We start from the raw sequence: 20,667 nt of genomic DNA, 5'->3' as shown, positions 1-20,667 counted from the left end.
TCCTATTAGCTACAGGGCATGCAAAATTGGAATCCAGGTGTTGGTCAAACTCCAAAGAGACATCCTTATTTCTTATTTTAAAGACTATTCTCCATTTTCTACAGCACTCCTGACTTGCTTACTTGTTAGCAAAGCAGATAACAGCCCTTTTTCATTCAGTCTCTGTTGGAAAGATCTTTTGTACCACATGTATAGCTAGACTTGCCTTTGCACTAATTTAAAAGGTGATAAGTAACATAAGAAGTTATAACTGTAATTAAGACAGCCACAGCACAGTATTTCTAAGCCTCTATTTCTTTGACAAATCACTTTGAAAGGAGACTGAAATTTGCAGAGGCATTCCCATAACTTTTGCACTTTCAATGTTTTCTCCAATTACTTTGGCATTTTCTGGTATTTATATAAGATGATTTTATAGTATTGAGACCCAAAAGAAAAGTGTAGCCTTTTGTTGGCATACAACTACTGTTACTCTTTAAGGTTTGCCAACAGGGATTTTCTACCATCCAATTAAATTGAAGCTGCAAGGTTTTTTTTATATGTGTACTTATATTCCTTGATTATATGCACTTCTTTTTTCCCTTTCTGTTGCATGTGAGCATTGTGAAACTCCTCCAGTACTGGAATGTAAGGTTCATTTAACTGCCTACAGTTAAGTGAATAAAAATACTAAATTTGGGTCTAAAACTGCGGGTTTAAAACTGCAGTAAATTCATGCTGTTGCAAAACCTGCTATCAGAATTTCCTTGGAAAGATGGATGTTTGCTTAAACACAGAACCCTCAATTCTTAAGAAAAGACTTCTAAGGGTGATGTTTATTGAGCTGTCAAAATATACACCAAATGTAACTTCACATGACTTTGAGTACTAGGGGACACACGTAGTACTGTAAAAGTTTAGCATAAATCTATTAAAGCTTTAATTATCTTTCTTAATTGCCTCCAGTCCTTCTGCTCAAGATTGGGTTGCAGTGATCTAGGGGAGATACTCTCTGTTGAGAGATGTAAAAGCCAAATCCTAACTCTTTTCTTTAATAATCCTATGTCACTTTGAGGAACTAGTTTCCAATTAATTTCTAATCTGGAATAAAGTATGCATTAACAAATAAAGTGAGAGAAAGTAAGTAAAATTTGTAAGAAGACAGACCTTGAGATGAGGAAAGGAAAAAGAGTGTAAGTCAGAAAAATGAGACAGACAATGCTGTATCAGATTAAATACAGGTAGTAAAGCCATCCTGTTTTATATACATACAGAAATGCAATCCAAAATTAAGGATTAAAAATGTTGGTGTGGAGTAAAAGCTAATTAAAATAATTAGGAGACCTCTTTTCTTTTCTTTTCTTTTCTTTTCTTTTCTTTTCTTTTCTTTTCTTTTCTTTTCTTTTCTTTTCTTTTCTTTTCTTTTCTTTTCTTTTCCTTTCTTTTCCTTTCCTTTCTTTTCTTTTCTTTTCTTTTCTTTTCTTTTCTTTTCTTTTCTTTTCTTTTCTTTTCTTTTCTTTTCGCTTCTTTTCTTTTCCTTTCTTTTCCTTTCTTTTCCTTTCTTTTCTTTTCTTTTCTTTTCTTTTCTTTTCTTTTCTTTTCTTTTCTTTTCTTTTCTTTTCTTTTCTTTTCTTTTCTTTTCTTTTCTTTTCTTTTCTTTTTTCTTTCTCTCTGTTCTTATGGTTTCATTTTCTTTTATCTCTCTTTTTCTTCTGTCATCCTCCTCACTGTTGTTTGCTTATCTCTGTGTTGTTTCCTCTTCCTTGTCATGCAACTAGTCACCATGGAAGCTAAATGCCTAATCCCACTGATCCAAACATGGACATAGCACTTGCATTCCTATGTTGTTCACTCAGCTCATGTATTGCATTCTATTCTAGTTTCCTGTGGCTGTTGTATCAATTAGATTGTAGTTCTTTGATGTCATAGTACCTACTAGTTTACATTCCATATTGCCTGCCAAAATGGAAGCGTTCCCAACTGCTGACCATGCAGTATCCTAATAAACATTTTGTGAACACTCTAACAAGCTTAACCTTTTTAGGGTTGAGCATGTGAATCCAGCACTGGAGTAAGAAAGACTGGACAGTACTCAGTGCATCACAAGAGTGGTCTTTACTTCATTGGTTATGCTACCATAATGAGAGGGGGAACCCTGATCCACCAGTAGTTTTAGATTCCAGATGTCCAAATGTTTCTAAGGGAAGCCTATTAGCAACTTGTAGGCTGAATACCTGTATAAATTTGACCTTTGAGTCTCACTTGCTATGCACACTTTGTAGCTATTTGTTAGTCAATGCTAAATGCTATATTTGTGTAGTAATGGTTTGCTCAAGTCTGAGTAGCTGCATCAGCTGACGGAGAATAAGAGTCAGGTGTGCTGTCTTACTCTGTTGTATGCTCAAGATAGAATTAGTGGAATAATTCAAAACCAGTGCTGATTGTTAAGGTAGAAAGCATGGGAAAGCTCTTCTGTTAACTAAAGCACATTGTTCCTTTCTCTGAATGTAGATACCAAAATATCCAGCGAACTATTGCAACAGAGCGGACTGAAGATGAAGCTGTAGTAAACAACAGGGTGGAGAGAGTTCCCACTGGAGGAGGAAGTGACTCTGAAGCAGAGCCTTCCCAGCCAAGCTCAGGTATTGGGAAAAAAAACTGCTGAGTGCCTTGTTCAGTACCACTCAGTGATGACATTCAGTTCTGGGGAAATCTGCATTTGCACAGGAGAATGGAACTTTATTATGCTGGGTTGCAGAAGCTAATTAAAAGAAAATAGGTTTAGACTTGAAGCTACAGGTTTTAGACCTGACACTGCGGGTACAAATCTATATACAATTCTTTTTTAACAGATACTGAGACAGACAAAGCATTTTTACCTTAGTAGAGGGCTGTTTGAAATTACAATAGAAAAAACGTTGTTTTATATTCAGCTTAGTAATTGCAGAAAAAATGATGCCATCTTATTTTTGCTGCAGTGTGATTTTGAGCTTGGGGCATTGTTGTTTATTCTCTCTGGGCATGGCTTCTGTGATGCCACATTTGCCATGTGGTCACACCTGCAGTGACCCTGGCATTAAGGATTAAATAAATGTGGTTTTATATCTGCCATTTTGTGATAGCTATGAGCTGATCTAAGTGTGTTCTGCCACTGAAGGAGGCGCAGCATTCAAACCATCATTCCATGGTAGGAGGCACTTTTCTAGTGACTGTAGAAGGTCAAGGATTTCCCAATTCTATGGAGTTTACATTCTGAAGTTCTCAGTTTTGCTCCTGTGCTTCATGGATTGATACAGATTAAAAGTAATCCTTTTGCGTCTGTACTATACAAATCCCCCAAAACCATGGACTTGGCAAAAATAATGCAATTACAAGTAAAGGGCATGGCTTTGCAACACCAACATGGATGTGAGTGGCTGATTCTTGTCACCAAATGCTTCCTGCTGGTGAACACCTCAGGCTAGACTGGGAAATCGGGTGTTTCTAAAATAGGTAGTGAAATGAATCAGTCAGCACTTGAGTGACAGTACTGAGCAAAACCATCAGCTGGTAAAACCTGTTGTGGTCACATTGATATTTAGAGACAGTAGTAGATATGACACAGAGTTTTATAACATATAGTACAGAAAAGCATCCAGCTCATGCCCTGCTACTGTAAACACTGCAGCAGTAACCATAAAGAGAACATCTACCAGTTTGCCAGCAGGCTTGTCTTGGAAACATAAAGAAGGCAGATACATTGGGCAGGATGGTGACTTTTTTCATACCATCACTTTTGCAGCCATTCACTAAAGGTTAAGTAATAAGCTGTGCTTCCTGCTTCATTAATAAGATTTTGCTGCCTTTTTATATTTGTCCAGAGATTAGGAGAGAAGGTTCTCTTTCTCCTGTGAATTCTCAAAAAATCACCTTGTTGCTGCAGTCTCCAGCTGTGAAGTTCGTCACCAATCCTGAGTTCTTCACTGTGCTGCATGCAAACTATGTGAGTAATTACGATTTGCTCTCTCATGCTGCTGATTTTGGAATCCAAACATGGCACTCCAGACCTTCAGGGAGAGTGCACAATGAATTTGAGTTTCATGACTTGGTGTTCAGTTGTCCGTTCTAAGCACCAGACCAGGTTAGGGACAGTACAGGCAGGCTGCTCTAGGGGAGACTCTCACTGGGATTCTGCTTCACACAAGGAACTTCCTGGTACAGAGAGGCTCACTAGTGTTATCCTTCCAGAATAAGTAGGAACTCTTGGTTTCAGCTTGGTTGATTGTGTTGTCTGTTTCTGTATGAAGTGAGGCTGTTGCCTTTCGAGCCATGTTCATGAGAAATTTTACCCAGATACCACCAAGTCTCAGGGAAATAGAGAGGTAAAATTATTAACTACTGCTGTCTGCTCGCAAGAAGCAGGTGGACATAATGCAATCAACAAAGAAGTACTAACTTGAGTCAGTGTAGCTATTTTGGTTAAAAGAAGAATGAAAATTAATTTCCAAAAATCCAAATAGCTTTTTTTTTTTTCCTCCAGTAACTAAGTGAATCTGCATGTTTTTCTGCAAACCTTGTGTGGAGTGGAAAAAAAGTAATGATAGGTCAACCAGGAGAAAGCAGATAAGGAAATCTGACAAGCAAATGCAATCTCAGTTTTCTGTATCTTGAATGTAGTTCTGTTAAGCATCTACACATGACTTCTGAATATTTGGGAAATCATCCATTCTGAGTAGAGATGGCCTTCCTTTTTGAAAGGAAAAGAAATTATGAAACACTTCAGGAGTTGTCACAGGACAGGTCTTTAGCTAACTACAGGCATTGAGTTTTGGCTCTGCTGCTTTGTGGGTTGAAGCCAGATGTCCATCTCCAAGCTTCTGACAGGAATTATTGCCCCTGAAATCCTTTAGGGGAAGAGATGTATTAACTCAGCTGACATTATCTGAACTTGGTTATGGAGTGCACATAATTTCTTACATTGACAGGGTGATATATGAATATTTAAAGCTGGGAGCAATATTGTTTTCCTTTGACATAGTTGTTTGCAAAACAAGCAACTGATTCCATAGTGGTGTAAGAAACAGCTCACAGTTGACTGAATCTCACTGAAATAATAAAACTAAGAGAGGCCTTCTGCTTGATCTTATAAAGTTGTCTCTGAGCACCAGAATAATCTATTGAAACATCTCTCAAATGGTCATATAGATTCTACCTGTACAGAAATAGTGTCCCACATAACTTTTGGTTTAACACAGCTGTAAAATTTCAACCACAAGCCCCTATTAAAATTTCAAGCTATTAATTATGCCAGTGAAATTGTGATTGGAAAATATTATCCAGCAGTTAGCATTAAAAGTGAAAGGCTCTAACTTTTCAGATATTTTATTTCCATGGGAGGATAAAACTACATTACATTTTTTGTTTCCCTAGTGCAGCCAAGAGGTACTCAGACAGCTATTGATCACACAATGGATTAAAATAAAACTTCTGTCATGGAGTAGGCCGGGATCTTAGCAATTTGTGACCATGAAGCTTTCCTGGGTTATAACCAGGTCATATCTTCAGGACAGAGATCATATCTCTGTGATTTCATAACATTTACCAACCCTTGCCATAATTAGGGACCCTGTGTTGCAGGGATGATTCTCTTATCAACACTACCACGATAAATCCTTACATAATAAAGATAATACTTATAACAGGTTTTTTTGCATTATAGTGGTTAAAATGCATTAAAATTACACAGAAATTGAGAATTCAAAGCTGTTGGGTCAGATTCTCCAGGCAGATTACAGGTGTGCACACTGGGGCTCACTTTACTGGAAACATGAGTCCTCCAGTGATTCTTTATTACTCTAGTGACTAATTACATCCTTTGGGCTAAAAAGCAGAGCTAACACGCTCATTTTCTCTCTAGTGAAATGCTTAGAAACGTTGAAGATTTTTGTAAGGTTTGCTACCCTTTCTGGAGAAACTTTTCCCTGAAGTAAAAGATCCCAAGAGTAGCCTGTGGGTGAGAAAGTGTTGTCACCACAAGTGTACTTTGTGGTGCTCTTTCATTTAGTACATAGTGGCCACAAATATAATTCATTCTGGTCCCTCTTCTGCAACCAGATCAGCACTAACTCACTCAGATCTGCATCAGGGCATGTTCCTGATGAGGTGTATTTAATGCCCATCGTGAGATGCATCTAGCTGCCTGTGGAGTGGCGTTCATTTGACTCATGAAAACATCTTTATCTGACATGTTTGTGGTCATTGCAGAAACAATTTTCCAGTTCCAGGAAATGATTCATATCTTTCAAAAAGACAATTGAAACTGTCTGTTTCTGACCTCTGGCTACAATTGACCACAGCAGGCTTCGATGTGGACATCTGCACTGCAGTCCTCTTAAGTGCATGAATCCTATCACAAGCATCTTGGTTCGAATTATAGCATAAATACATGTTCACTGCTGTCTTTACATCTCTCTGGCTTCACCCAGTCACGCGAGCAGTGTTTTGGTTGGCCGATGAAAGCAATGAAATAGGCACAAGTACATGCATCTTGAGTGCATGGTGTTTTAGCTGACTATCTTTGGAGTGCATTAGAAAGGCAGTTGATGCACAATCTAACTGTGCATAATGTGTGGGATGTTTCCCTTCCCAGATTTTATTTCTTACTTCTAAATGTTTATATAAAGTAGTAAATCAAATCAAAGCAGTGAGAAGGAAATGGTTCTTGACGCTAACAGGATTTGTCCGATGGGATAAATCCCATGGGCATATGTCCCATGAATTAACCAAATATGTTGTTTTGACATCAGAACTGGTTTCCTCACTTCTGTTTTCCATCTCGTAGAGTGCCTATCGAGTCTTCACTAATAGTACTTGCTTGAAGCATATGATTCTGAAGATCCGTAGAGATGCTCGTAATTTTGAGCGCTATCAGCACAACAGAGACCTGGTAAATTTTATCAACATGTTTGCTGATACCCGACTGGAGCTTCCTCGTGGCTGGGAGATAAAAACCGACCAGCAAGGCAAGGTAAGTGTGCCAACAAAACCAATTACTTGTTTAACACAGCACATCAGGCTACTTGCTCATTAAAGGTACCTTCCTTCTTGACTTAAAATTGGTGAAGGTTTGGTTTAAACAATGGAAATGGAAAGCAGATTTATTTTAGAAGAAGAAGAAGCTTCAAGAGCAAATGCTTCAAAGCATAGTCATGACCAGTGGAATATCACATTACAGCCTAGGCAGGATTGGACTAACAAAAAAAGTTGAAGCCAATGTTTAGACTTGTCATGACTGCAAAATTTGGCTTAGTGTCTTTGCCTCCAAAGAGGCTTTGCTAAGTGACTTCCAGAATCACCTAATAGGCTGAAGCGATGTTCATTAGTAATTTTGTTCTGTTCTGTTTTGTTTATTTCATGGTTATTAGACATTATTTTGACCTGCATCACTTCAAGTATTTTCCAAGAGCTGTTCTAGCTTTGCCTAAGAAAGTCCATCATTTGCAGATATGTTCCATGGACTGTGCCTAAACAGGGTATTCCTGACACACAATTGCCAGTAGTTTTCACTTTCTGATCCCACAATACCATCACAGTGTTAGCAATCTTCTTAAAAAAAAAACCAAAACAATGTTGTTCCTGTTTATTCCAGTCTTTCTTCGTTGACCACAACAGCCGTGCTACCACTTTCATAGATCCCAGGATCCCGCTGCAGAATGGTCGTCTCCCTAACCACCTGACCCACAGGCAACATCTTCAGCGACTTCGTAGCTATAGTGCTGGAGAGGTAACAGTGCTAGTATCAATACAGTTACTTTTGACAGTAATCTGTAGAATTAAAAGCATTCTTGGCTTTGAAATGTTTTTAAACATACAGTCTTGTGGATTTTTGTCTTCCAAAGTAAATAAGGGTGTTTTTTTTTTCTAAAGAGTTTCTTGGCTCCCTGGCCAAAGGCAATCCAGTGAACAGGTTGTAGTGCTGAAGTAAAACGGTGATCTCCTGCACTGCCTTCCATGACATGCATGAATCTTGTAATTTCTTCTGGCTTGTCAAAATATGGCCTTGATTCCTGCCTAATAATCTGTGGTGTTGAACAGAATACCTTGCAGTAATAAAAAAGAATTTCAAATGTACTTTTAAAACTCCCTCGTGAAACTGGAACACAAAAATATGCTTTGTCAAGCATGGCAGTTTTCTTTGGTTTGTGATATTTAAAATACATTCTCAGTAGAGAATAGAAATAGCAATTTCACAGCTTCTGTAGAAGGCTGGTGTTTGCTTCCAAGTACTTTTTTTCACGACCTATCCCAACTGTTAACAGGCTGAGCAGAGATTAAAACTGCCCTTTCTCCTACAACCTGTGTACGGTATGCTGTTGTAAAAAAATATCTGTGCACATCATAGGATTCTTATTTCCCTCTCCCAAGAAAGAAAGCATCCATTTCCTAAATTATTCTATAATATTTGTGTCTTTTTCATTTTGAAATATTCTTCTAAATGAAGGACTTCTATAAAAACATTTGATGTCCATCTGAGTAGATTCTTGGTATTAAATGGTATTCTATATTAATTTGACAAAAATGCTCGAGATTCTTTAAGGGTTTCAGTCTTTTTACAGGAAAAAGGTGGTTGAAGCTATCCTTGGTTACCTGATCTTTGAAAGAAAGTTCAGGTAGCTATACTGGCCATCACTAACTAAAAGAACGTGAGTCACTGAGTGTTTAATTTCCTTCTGCCACTGCTGTAAACAGAACAAGTCAGAAACACCTTCCATTCCCTAAGGAACACGTAAGGACTTTCCATCTGTAATGGAAACCAACATGTATGATTACAGGGTAGAGATTTTAAAGTCAAAAAGAAGAAAGAAGCAGATATAATGGTGTGGCAAGATTTTCTGGTTAGCAAGAAAAGCAGAGGAGGTGCTGGGATATAGCAGTATGTAAATCTCCTGACTGATCTGGACCACAACCAAGCAAGCAGCAGGACTCAAACAGGCAGGAGCTTCTCAAATCCAGCAGTGACATAAAACCCAGGAAAGGGTATTATATCAGTGAAAGGCTTCTGTGATAATTTGAACTCTCCACTCTGGTTGCAGTATCCCAGGATCAATTGCAAAGCTCTTAAACCCTGCCGTAAACCTGTCAGATTACCCTACACTGGATGAACCAGGTCACGATATCATTAGAGAGGTCACTCTTTTTTTTTTAATTAGTGAATAGTGTGCTAATCTAAATTAAATTATACAATTAGAAGGTCAAAGCAGACAAGGCAATGGTGATTAAACACTGAATCAGAGCAATCAATTTTACTGTATTAACTAAAAGATTGGAAAGAGGAGTGTTAGCAAATAAGAAGTTAATTAGACACCTGGGAGTTTTCTGTTGCCAGAGAAAAATTGTTTAGAGGTGTAAATGTGTAAAGACCATGATCCAAACACAGCGTTAGTGATGCCTAGTGGTGGTGATGGAAGTACAGCACCACAAGAGTATGCAGTTTATTATTTTAAGGTGTGTACACATCTAAGTACTTAACAATCTACATGAGTTTAGCGGTTAAACCTGAATTGGGAAGAAGGGCAGGGAGAAGCAAATGTTTCTCTCCACAAGCACTTCTCAATACATTTCCTTTAAGAATTCTTGCTTCGGGAGAAATATGGTTCAGGTACACAACTCAGCAGTGCTGGAGAGCTAGCCAAAAGAAAAGAAAAAAAAACCAACAAACCAAAATCAGGTGACAGGAGCCCAGGGGAAGATCTAGTCACAGTCTAAGAAAAAGTACCATGCAGTTCCCAAGAGATAAGCAAACACCAGTTGGTGTTAATTTTTGTGGGAAACAGGGGTTTGACTTCTCTGTTACACCTCTCTTTCCCCCTTCCTACCTTCTATTCAGTAAATCTATCCGCAGCAGAAAGGCTTTGTCTTTGCCAAACATGAGTCAGAGACCACCCTTAAGAACAGGCTCACCCACTATCTGCACTCACACAGAAGCCCGTTCTACAAGGGACTGGGGAGAGGCATCCTCACCAGATGTCCAGAACTCCCTGGAAGTGGAGGAGCTGAGCACAACATGATGCCTTAGCACCATTCCACATGAGCTCCCTAGCAGCCAGCCAGAGGCCAGATTGTACACAGTCTTCGCTCTACTGGCCAAGAAATGGATCTTCTCAGAAGGGCTTCATGTCTACTGTAGCAATGGATTATAGGGCATTTCTTGCAACTAAGCTGCCTCCTTCTTCCACAGCATAGAGTGACTGCCATAAAGGCCCCATGGTACCTGTCAGGGTAGGTGCCTGGGTCACAGAGCAAAAGCTGCCAAGACTGAGCCAAACTTGCAGTGTTGCTTATCCCTTGGGAGTGTGGGAACAAGACAAAGGCAGTAGATTTAACACAGCACAGAGTGATATAGTAAATGGTGCATAGCCCGTTTGAAAGTTCTTCCTCATTTCAAAGGTGAAAAGGGTTGCACCAGGTTCAGCACATCAGTCTGTTAAGTACTGTGGGCTTGCCCGTTCTCCCTGACACCAGGATAATGCTCTTGTAGTCAGCAGACACATACCAAGATAAAAAGTGTACAAGTAAAATCATAACAGAATGATGGAGCAAAACATTTATCATGCATTTTTACAGCAGTCTTGTGTTTTCCATTACAGCATGTTTTATTCGAATCATTAAGATTTTTCATTGTTTAACCTGTGTATTGACACGTATCAAGTGCGTTGATGGATATCTTGTTACATATAAACGGTTTATGCTTTATGTGCTCCAAAGGCAATTTGCCAGTCACATTTAGCTTCTCACTTTTCATTTATATACAGTTGGATGACCTGGTATTTGGCTGTACCACTGAAAATGGGTCGGCATCAGAGCTAAGCATTTAATATATTGGAGTAGGGGCAATTTCTTCCTGAAGTACTACAATTCATGCACTGAGAAAGGAGCAGCTGTTAGCCCAGTAGAATGGCAATTGAAATTCGTAATGCATCTTGTCCTCATACAGTGTCCTCACACTGATTTTGTAGCAGTGCTCCTCTGTTGGTTTCACTATGGCCACATCCTGGAGGAACACATATGAAAGAAAGGTGGGCTCCTCTCAGCTTGCACAAGTCCTCAGAGAGTTACACACCAAGTAGTGACTTACTGAAAACAGGTTGCCAGACCTGACCGTGTGGCTTTTCATATTCTCACGCCTAAGTGTTTTCCCATCTGCCTTCCTGATGTGATTCCCTTCACTAGGTACTGTGGTTCGGACCACAGCATTCTTTAAGTGCCTTACTTAAGTAGTAGTGATAAAGCTCCTTCTTATTACTCTTCATCAGCTCTTCTGATTATGTTGTTTTTTCAATATATACAATTCAGGTTCTGTTTCTGGTTATGCAAGTTAGGCAGCCCCTTTTGTGATGATGTAGCCCTTTTTGTTCTCTGATGTCCAGAAATATACCTACTTTGTGTTATTTCCAATATTACCTTTCCCACCAACAGAGCTGAGTGAACATGTTGCAGTGTTGTGAGGGTTTTCTTCTTTTTTCAAATTAACATCACTGTAAAAACTTCAATGTAAATGCAGTTATACTATAGTAAGAGATTATATGGTGTTACAGAGATTTTATTTTTATTGAACCAGAGAATTCCATCATTGCAATACCTTTATGAACTTGCATTTGCTTCTGGATTCTGGTGCCTTGACTGCAGCAGTGACAACTGTGGATAATGATGATAACTTGGAAGCACAAAATTTCCTGCCTTTTTAAAATTGGCTGAAGTATAAAGCATGTGATTTGCATCCAAGCTTCCTGTCCTTCAGTCAGTCAGCACCATAGAACGTTCTGAAGGTCACAGAAGTAAAGATGAGAAACCTTTTTACTGAGCCGTATGTTACAGATGGTCAGTTTTGATCGTTCTATCCCTTTCCTCTGATGCTGTAGGCCTCTGAAGTCTCTAGAAACAGAGGAGTTACCCTGTTGGCCAGACCAGGCAATAGTCTCGTAACAGCAATTCGAAACCAGCACCATCACGAGACGTTACCTCTGGGTAAGCCAAGTCTCTCTCTTCTTTTCAAAGCAGTGCTCACCAAGATGCTTTTTAGAACTTCGTATCAACCATATGCACTGCTTCATGTTTGATCGAGTACTCAGCTTGCCCTGACTTCAACTAAATGTCCCAAGTGCAATTCAAATTGCACGTTAAGACCTTCAAACGATGTTTGCACCAGACACCTAAGAAATGGGATTCTCTCTCCAGGATTTTTTAACTTAAATTCACCCAATGTTGTTTGACAGTCAGACTTCAGATGTAGTTCTTACACTTGTGGCACTGGAAAATGGCAGCAAGCCCCTTTGCTTTAAAGCTTGTGACGCTTCTTGATTTAAACTTTCTGTCCCAGCTTCTGTGGATTAAATGGAAAGATTTTTTTTTTTCCATTTTGGAGGAGCAGCAGAGAAAGCTTACAGAAACTCTTGACGCAAAAAACTCTTCGGTGGGTAAATGCAGCTAATTAGATTTTTATACAGCATAAGTGTCAAGATCCAGAGCAGATTTAAAAGATCACTGAAAATGAAAGAAAATTATTTTTCCAGGATGCTTTCAGAATCAAGTTGTCTTGGGAAAAGCTTCTGATATCACCCACCATAGATTTTTCTTATTACTGAAGTACATGGGAATTTCCCCATCAAGTTACTTTCCTTGACTCCACACGAAACCTGGCCTGTTAAATGTTTTTAAACTAAAAGATGGTAGATTCAGACTAGAGACAAGGAAAAAATTTTTACAATGAGGATGGTGAAACACTGGAACAAGTTTCCCAGAGAGGCGGTAGAAGCCCCATCCCTGGAAACATTCCATGCCAGGCTGTACGGGGCTCTGAGCAACCTGATCAAGCAGACAACATCCCTGCTCACTGCAGAGGGCTTGGACCACATGACCAGGTCACTTCCAACCCAAACTCTTCTATGCTTCTGTGTTGCCCTGTACCTCACTAGCAGTGCAGTCAGTTTGCCCCTGGAGGTCACGGTGATATGACTAGGCTCCTCAATAGTAAATAAAGAGTAATAATAAATAAATAATTTTTTTTCCTGTTTTCCAGCTTACAATGACAAGATTGTTGCATTTCTACGCCAACCCAACATTTTTGAGATGCTGCAGGAGCGTCAGCCCAGCTTGGCCAGAAACCATGCACTCAGGTATGGCTTTTTTCCAAACTGCTGAAACCAAGTTCCAGGAAGGATTTCTTGTAGTGGGGAAAAACAAATTCCAGTAACTGAAGTGCGAAAGATGAACTTGGGCCCTGTATGGAACTGTCACCATTAAAGAGTAGGTGTGGACCACCAGACATTTTATAGTTACTGTAGTTGTTTTCTACAGACATGCTGGGAGTAAGAAGAACTGAAATAACTATGGATAATAGTTACATATCTAATTTCCACTCTTAAGTATTACTGAATAGCAGAAACTCTGTCTTTGCCTACAGTTACCACTTTGATTTTCAGAAGATAGGGTTAAAAGTGTGTTTGGATGGAAGTCAGCTGCAGTAACTTCAGCAGCACCAAGATTATACCTTATAGTTGGATTTATGGCCATGCCATGGACATATCACCCTAGATTTTATGAAGAAATAGGAACACTGTGAGGTAGATTGTACTCTGGTCTTCACTCTTTCTGACTTATGACTTAATGATAGTCCTTTCCAAAGTAATAAATTGCATCTTTCTTTTTCTTATGCCCATACCTTTCCTTTTAGGGATGAAAAAAAAAGAAAAAACAGAACCAAAAGCCGGTGTATTTTGAACTCTTTCTAATTTCAAAGGTTAAATTAATTGTTTTGGAAAAAAACCTAGGCTGGCTTTAGTCAGACTCAGCAACGCTGGTGTGCATTAGCTAAGAGTTTGACCAAGAGTTTACTTTGTACACTGCAGTAAAAAGTGCAGCTGCAGAACTGGTAAAGGAGAGGAAGGAGGAGCAAGGGAAGGACCTTCAAGTTCCTGCAATGCAGTTTCTACTAAGAGCCTTACTGACTCGTTGTTTACCTGTAGGGGCCAGACAAAGAGTTCTTTGGGTGTAAGGACTAGACTTCCTTCCTGGAGGAATTAATTCATTCAAATAGATAAGCGAGACAGCATGAAAAATGTTCCCACTGTTCAAGATATATGTCTCTGTAACTGAGAAATTTTTATCTTCACCATCAAATTATTCCAGACTATTTTTTTTTCAGCTGTAATTGGTATTCTCATTTCTCAGAGAATAGATGGTGCTTTTATGTCCTTTTGAGCAGAGAACAAAATTGGCCGTGATAGGGACTAGACGGCTTAGCCAGTGTGTAATGAGATTTGTAACAGGATATTGAGCTCTTCACCTCCAGGTCATTGCTTTGATTATACCTTAGGTCAGGAGTGATCCAAAGCTACTGTATAATGCTCTACAGCAAGTCTTAAGGAAACTCCTAGGAGACAAATTTCAGTCTTTTACAGGCCTTGATTCTGTAATATATTGCAGCCCCACCCAGCAAAGTACTAAAGTACATCCTTGACTTGAGGTAGAATGCTTTGACTTTATGCTGGGATAAATATTCTTGGACACTGCAGTGCTTTAGAAACACACTGACAGATTGGAGTTTAGATCTGCATCTTCCATCATCCTAATCATCTGATTAGCATTCATTTAAACAACAAAATATATGGTTGTACATAAGTACTGTATAACTTCTGTGTGATCAATTAATACCAATTATATGGAACTGGAGTGGTTTAGCTTAGAGAAGAGGAGGGTGAGGGGAGACCTTATCACTCTACAGCTACCTGAAAAGGAGTTGTAGAGAGGTGGGTGCTGGCCTCTTCTCCCAAGTGATAAGGGATAGGACAAGAGGGAATGGCCTCAAGCTGCACTGAGGAGGTTCAGGTTAGACATTAGGAAAAAATTCTTCACTGAAAGGGTTCTCAGGCACTGGCCCAGGGGGTGATTGAGTCACCATTCCTGGAGGTATTTAAAAGACTGGTAGATGAAGTGCTTAGAGATATGATTTAGTAGTGGACAGACATGGTTAGGCTCGACGATCTCGAAAGTCTTTTCCAACCTAGTGATTCTATGATTCTATGATACGTTACAGTGTTATTTGCCAGATAGAAATTACAGAGGTAAAGGAAGTGGTAGTATGTAATTTTGTTAACGAGAGGTGGTAGATGAGTTGTAGCCTTAAATGAAAAGTTTATCTGTCAGTGACCTTACCTGTAGTGCTGTGCATGAGCTTGGAAGCTGTTTTCTAAAGTATGGTATAAATTCTATTGCTTTTGGATCAGGAAACTTGAGTGATCTACATAGATGTCTTTTCTTTTTTTGCAAATTTGTTTGTGAGATTAGGAAGTTAGGATGCTTGCCATTTTTGTAAGGAGAGAAACAGGAACTGGCAAAATGCCAAGGAAAAATAAGTCTATGTGTAGTTCATGCCTTGATAATGGCATGTTTTCTTCTTTCTTCTTCATTCTTTTCTTGTCATTAATATCATTTATGTTTCAGGGAGAAGATCCATTACATTCGGACAGAGGGTACACATGGGCTTGAAAAGTTGTCCTGTGATGCAGATTTAGTAATTCTGCTGAGGTAATCAATTTGATCAAAAGGATAATGTCATTACTTATGGTACCAGTGAAGCTGGATGGCTCTTAGCATTGAAAAGATTTTATTAGATCTTCTACGTTATTTGTAATTAGAATAGGATTCCTTGTTACTGATGGTCACCCAAAATAATTCTGTGAGAGTTTATCTACTCTTACTTCCTGGAAGGCAGCCTCCATCAGTGCAGTTAAATCCATCCCCGCCCAGCTCAATTAATGCAGCTGTTCCCATCAAATAGCAGATAAAAAAGAATCAGGTCAAATTGCTTCCTCTTAATGGATAAATTCTTGTTTCTTGTTTGTTGGGTTTTTTTAAAAAAAAAATAGAAAAAGAAAGATAAACCTTGTCTGCTAAGTTCCAAGCAAATAATGTAACTGCTTGTTAAGTTGCTAGTTTTACTGCAGCAGTGCTCCCCACACTTGCAGGGCCATGTCCCACTAATGAAACCTCAATGTACAGTGGAGCAAGCATTGTTTGGGAAATGTAGATAACGCTTTGATTTTTACTAAGACTGGGAGCTTGGTCTTTAGGCTTTAGCTACTTTTGTTTAGCACAGACAAGGACTTGTTTTATTGTCTTGATCCTCCATGGAAAACATTGCATTACCCAGGTGCCTTGGTAACTGTCTAATGCAAGATGTTTACAACTTATTCCCATCAAGTTAATCCAAACAGTTAAAGAGCTGAGCTATATGAAAATGTGTGACCTAAGAAAAACCACACAGATGTGTGTTATCTTTGCTTCTCACTTCTTGTCCCTGTTTATTAAATAGCCTCAGATTTCTACTCTCTGTCAGCAGACTGAGCCACTGCATTAACATGAAATGTCTAGTAAAATTAATTTTGTTCTTCTTTGTTCCTGGTAAACATGTGTGATTTGGGAAACTTGTGGATTTTATGAATCTGTGAGTTCACAAATGTACCCAAACTTATGACCACTGCAGACTGGCACCATACTGCATATTTACATTCCTTCATGTGATGGATATGAACCAAACCTCTCTCTATCACTTTTTCCATGCAGCCTTTTTGAAGAGGATATTATGTCCTACATACCACTGCAGGCTGCCTTCCATCCTGGTTACAGTTTCTCTCCTCGTTGCTCACCCTGTTCATCACCCCAAAATTCTCCAGGTAAGGTGGTGAGGAAGGTAATAGAAAATCTTGCATTTGTGGTATTTCTCCTATTAAATATAAAGGGCCAGATTCAGAGCCAGCAGCAGTTGTCAGCCTGCTAATTCCAGGGCCCACTCTAAATCTGACCCCAGCTGGTTTTTGCTGGCTCAGTTGCCATTGCTGTTAGGTATCTGTTGAAATGTTAGCACTAGATGAAGCACATAAATCAGAAATTGCCCATAAATCAGAAATTGCCCAGAAATAAGGTACTTTCCTGCTTTTTATATAGTTGGAAAGGATTATAATAAGAAAATGCTGCACTCCAAACATAACTCAGTGACGTGGAAGCACATTCATGTTATGTCAGAGGAACAAACAGCGGCTTCCATATCAAAGGTTTATTCCAATACTTGAGTATTTCTGTGAAGGTTTGTCTCCTCTACTTGGTGTTCCAAAGACTTCACTTCTTCTCAAGGCTCATCTATTTTAAGACCTGAGGGGATCGTCTTGATCATCTGATCTGACCTCCCGTCTTGAGACCATTGACTTAGGTTTGACAGGAAACATATTTTCACGAAAGACACGCTGTCTGAGAAGGTTATTTCCAGCTGTGGTATGTCTCTGTAGTTATTGTTTATGCTATAGAAATTTGAGGAGCTAATGTCTCCCTTTTGCCAAGATATACAACCCCCACCACAGTTTCACTGCCTGGCTGCATCCGGTGGCCATTTTGAGGAAATTGACAGAAATGTGATCTGAAGAAATCTGGTTTTGGCTGAGCTTTTTAAACATTAATTTAAATTATCTGATTTCAAACAAAATTGATGGACAAGAGACATTCAAATCTCAGAGGTGGCTGCTGAAAATTGGAATGTTTTTGATGTGAGTAAGTTAAATGCTGAACCCTTGTCTATAGCAGGGCACTGTTTTGCCAGCATGTCCTGTTTTCATTAATGAGTTTTAATACCATTCTTAATACAGTTCCCATCCTCTGCATCAGGACAGGTCATAAACAAGTCTCCTGCAAAAAAAAAAGTCATAGTATTTGGCAAGAACATGACTTAGGAGAATGTTAAAAGAACTGCATTGGTCTTGTGAAAATACAAGAAGAGCAAGTGTCCATTTCCGGCAACATGCTGTCTACTTGCTTATTTCTGCCACTGATTATATAGCCCACGAGAACACCCGTTCTCTTATGTCCTTGGTGGGGAAAAGAAGTCTTAGGAAAAGAAAAGTGTTGCAAGGGATTCTCTTTGAACTGCATGTAAAAAATGGTTTTCTGATTAACCATCAGAGAAAATTAGTGATATCCTTCCCTCCTGGCAGCCATGATACTTTGTGCTTCCACTAAATGTGATCTTTTTTCTTCCTGTGGAGGATTTTTTTGCCAAGTTTCTCATGAAAGGGCTTGTTTATCTTATCTTCTCTAATAAGATAAGGAAATGGGATTTCATGGATCCATTTTTTGACCCTTTATGGCATGGCACGCCATATGTGTGAATCATAGTAGGAAAATGTAGTATTTTTTTGCTGACAGAAATCCTTGATGCCACAAAGGGGTTTTGTGTTGATAGCTGGAATTGTTTAACACACAGTCAGATTAACATAGGGAAACCCAATTCCCAGCTTGGCTAGGGTGCTAGGCTCCAGTGAGAAGCCTTGCTTTGAGCACCAGAGATTTAATCCTGTCAAGTAAGGAGATCTCCTATACAATGCGGAGGAGAGAGATATTTCTTAAAAGTGCAAAAGGGGAAGAAAACCTAAATGCTAATGATTATGAGTGAGAGTTACGCATGTCAGTCTTTCTCATGCCTTTCTGATCCTTGAATTTCCGTTCAGATCAATAACAGTTAAAGACTGAGGGAACACAAAAGCACAAACAAGGCAAGCTTAACAGCTCTTCTAGTGAAGAAGGTACAGATTCTGAAAGTCATTGCAATCACTGAAGTATAGGATCATACAATTCAGTTAATGCCAGGTAGAACAAAAATAATGGTGGCTGCACTGTATGCCTATAGAAAGTTCCTGATGCGTTTTGTAGCCAGTTCTGTCTGTAAGTGTCAGCTGCATGATTTGGAAACATTTAAAGCCCCTTTTACACCTTAGGATGATGTTCATTTTCCCGCCAGGACTGCAGCGAGCAAGTGCAAGAGCACCTTCTCCATACAGGAGGGACTTTGAAGCCAAGCTGCGCAATTTCTATCGAAAACTTGAAGCCAAAGGGTATGGACAAGGTCCAGGTAAAATTAAGTGAGTATTATAACCAGTCACTCAAATAGTCTAATGTGCTATATCTTTGTCTATTATCATTATCCATGAACGAAGACACTGATAGGGAATGGAAAACATACCAGATATTGCATTTTGTACATGAACCATCAGGGCAAGATAAGATCTTAGTATATCCTGCAAAAGAGTGGCCTTCAAGAGGCTTTTGTGTGGAAGTTTTATTTCTTACAGATTTATATTCTCTTAAACTTCCATTTCCTGCTTATTTAACAGGGATGTTGGTATTCCTACCTAGAATTTGCTAGTAGGAGAATCACCCATTCAGGCAAATGTCCACCACAGATTATTGACAGCTACATCATTGTAATGATGCAGTGACTCCAAATCCTTTGGGTCTACATATCAGTATAAGTTAGGACCAGAGCATGACCCTACAGAAACCAGCCTGTACATGCAGGTTTAACTTTGAGTAGTTCTTGTGTTGGTAGCCCTCCTGGATTTGATTGAGAGAGATTTATGCCTCTCTTCGTGGTTTTTGGGGGATCTCTGTCACTTGATTGTGGAGTTTGCCTTCCAAACATCTTGTTAGTTGGCTTTTGAGTCTGTTCCTTCTTGTGATCGATCCTAGTTATCCAGCTTGGCTAAAGAACTCTGTGTTTCTGAGGTATTTCCTGGGCATCTGGTTGAATTTATGCATCAGGTTGGCTTCCTACCAAATCACATCTGTTGTGGGGAAAAAAAAAGTATGAAGCCAAGCAATTTATTCCAGGCAAACGTCATTATCAAAATATTCTTACAGAGCTGCAATGTCCTAGCTGTTGGTTATCCCTTTTGGTGTCTTGCTAAGTGGGTCCAAGGCAGACATGAAATACATTTTAGGAGAGTGTCCTTAAAATGTCCATGAATCCATGAACAAGAAAGATTTTCTTGCACAGATGATGTTTAAATGTACTATTCATAAGTTCTTTTAGAGGCTGGCAGAGGATGTGAGCAATGTGTTGTATGAGCAGAGGTTGATACTCCTTTTACTTACCCTGTTACAGAAAGCGGTAATTCCACGGACATTAAATCCAGGAGGAGTCCTGGGGCTAATCGCAGACTGCTGTGACCTCACATACACAGGAAATTCACAACCCCCTCTACTATATATATTTGTATTTAGAGGGCACTGTAGAGAGTCTTAAATAGAGCAACACTTTGAACCAACTCCCAGCATCGTGAAGAAATTCACCTTTGAGGAACCATAGAAAAAACCTGATGAACAACTCACGTCAAACCCATAACCGATCAAGTAGCCTGTGCTCCAGTGGATGCAACTTAATTAACTTCTCTGAGAATGCGTGTCTCTCTTATAAGCTCTTGTTTATCTTCAGCCTCACAGGCTCACACAAGACTGAATCATTAGACCTCTGTTTTCTGCCTCTGTTTGCAGGTTAACTTATACGACGTGACCACTTGCTGGAAAGGCACCTTCAACCAGGTAATGGCGTATTCACGCAAGGAGCTCCAGCGGAACAAACTCTACGTCACATTTGTTGGCGAGGAAGGGTAGGGAACCACTAAATGCCATCAGTTTTGAAGTAGCTGTTATGTTGCAAAACGCTTACAGAGTTGGCCAAGGCTGAGCCTCTCTTGTTGTGTGATGTTTATTTCGTTTTGTTTTACCTCCGAGTAAGTGATTCATCTTAATCAGCTTGAACATTTGTTAAAAGTAACAATAGCAATAATGCTTCATTTCCTTCTAGCACCTTCCATCTAGATGTCTCAA

General features: G+C 39.3%; 1 protein-coding gene across 1 annotated transcript in view; it reads left to right on the top strand.

Moving 5' to 3' along the window:
* HECW1 (HECT, C2 and WW domain containing E3 ubiquitin protein ligase 1) overlaps positions 1-20,667 on the top strand; it is a 261,686-nt gene that overhangs the window by 203,045 nt on the left and 37,974 nt on the right. Inside the window, 12 exon segments of the mRNA XM_054057319.1 lie at positions 2,491-2,621; positions 3,840-3,961; positions 6,800-6,985; positions 7,607-7,741; positions 11,877-11,982; positions 13,034-13,130; positions 15,457-15,540; positions 16,579-16,688; positions 18,800-18,920; positions 20,292-20,296; positions 20,338-20,363; positions 20,365-20,447. Of these exon segments, the coding sequence (XP_053913294.1) occupies positions 2,491-2,621; positions 3,840-3,961; positions 6,800-6,985; positions 7,607-7,741; positions 11,877-11,982; positions 13,034-13,130; positions 15,457-15,540; positions 16,579-16,688; positions 18,800-18,920; positions 20,292-20,296; positions 20,338-20,363; positions 20,365-20,447 (1,206 nt within the window).

Source organism: Cuculus canorus, chromosome 2 (assembly GCF_017976375.1).
Source record: "Cuculus canorus isolate bCucCan1 chromosome 2, bCucCan1.pri, whole genome shotgun sequence".
In the NCBI taxonomy this organism is placed as follows: domain Eukaryota; kingdom Metazoa; phylum Chordata; class Aves; order Cuculiformes; family Cuculidae; genus Cuculus; species Cuculus canorus.
The sequence above is the reverse complement of the archived record's forward strand: the minus strand, read 5'-3'. Positions and strand labels throughout refer to the sequence as shown.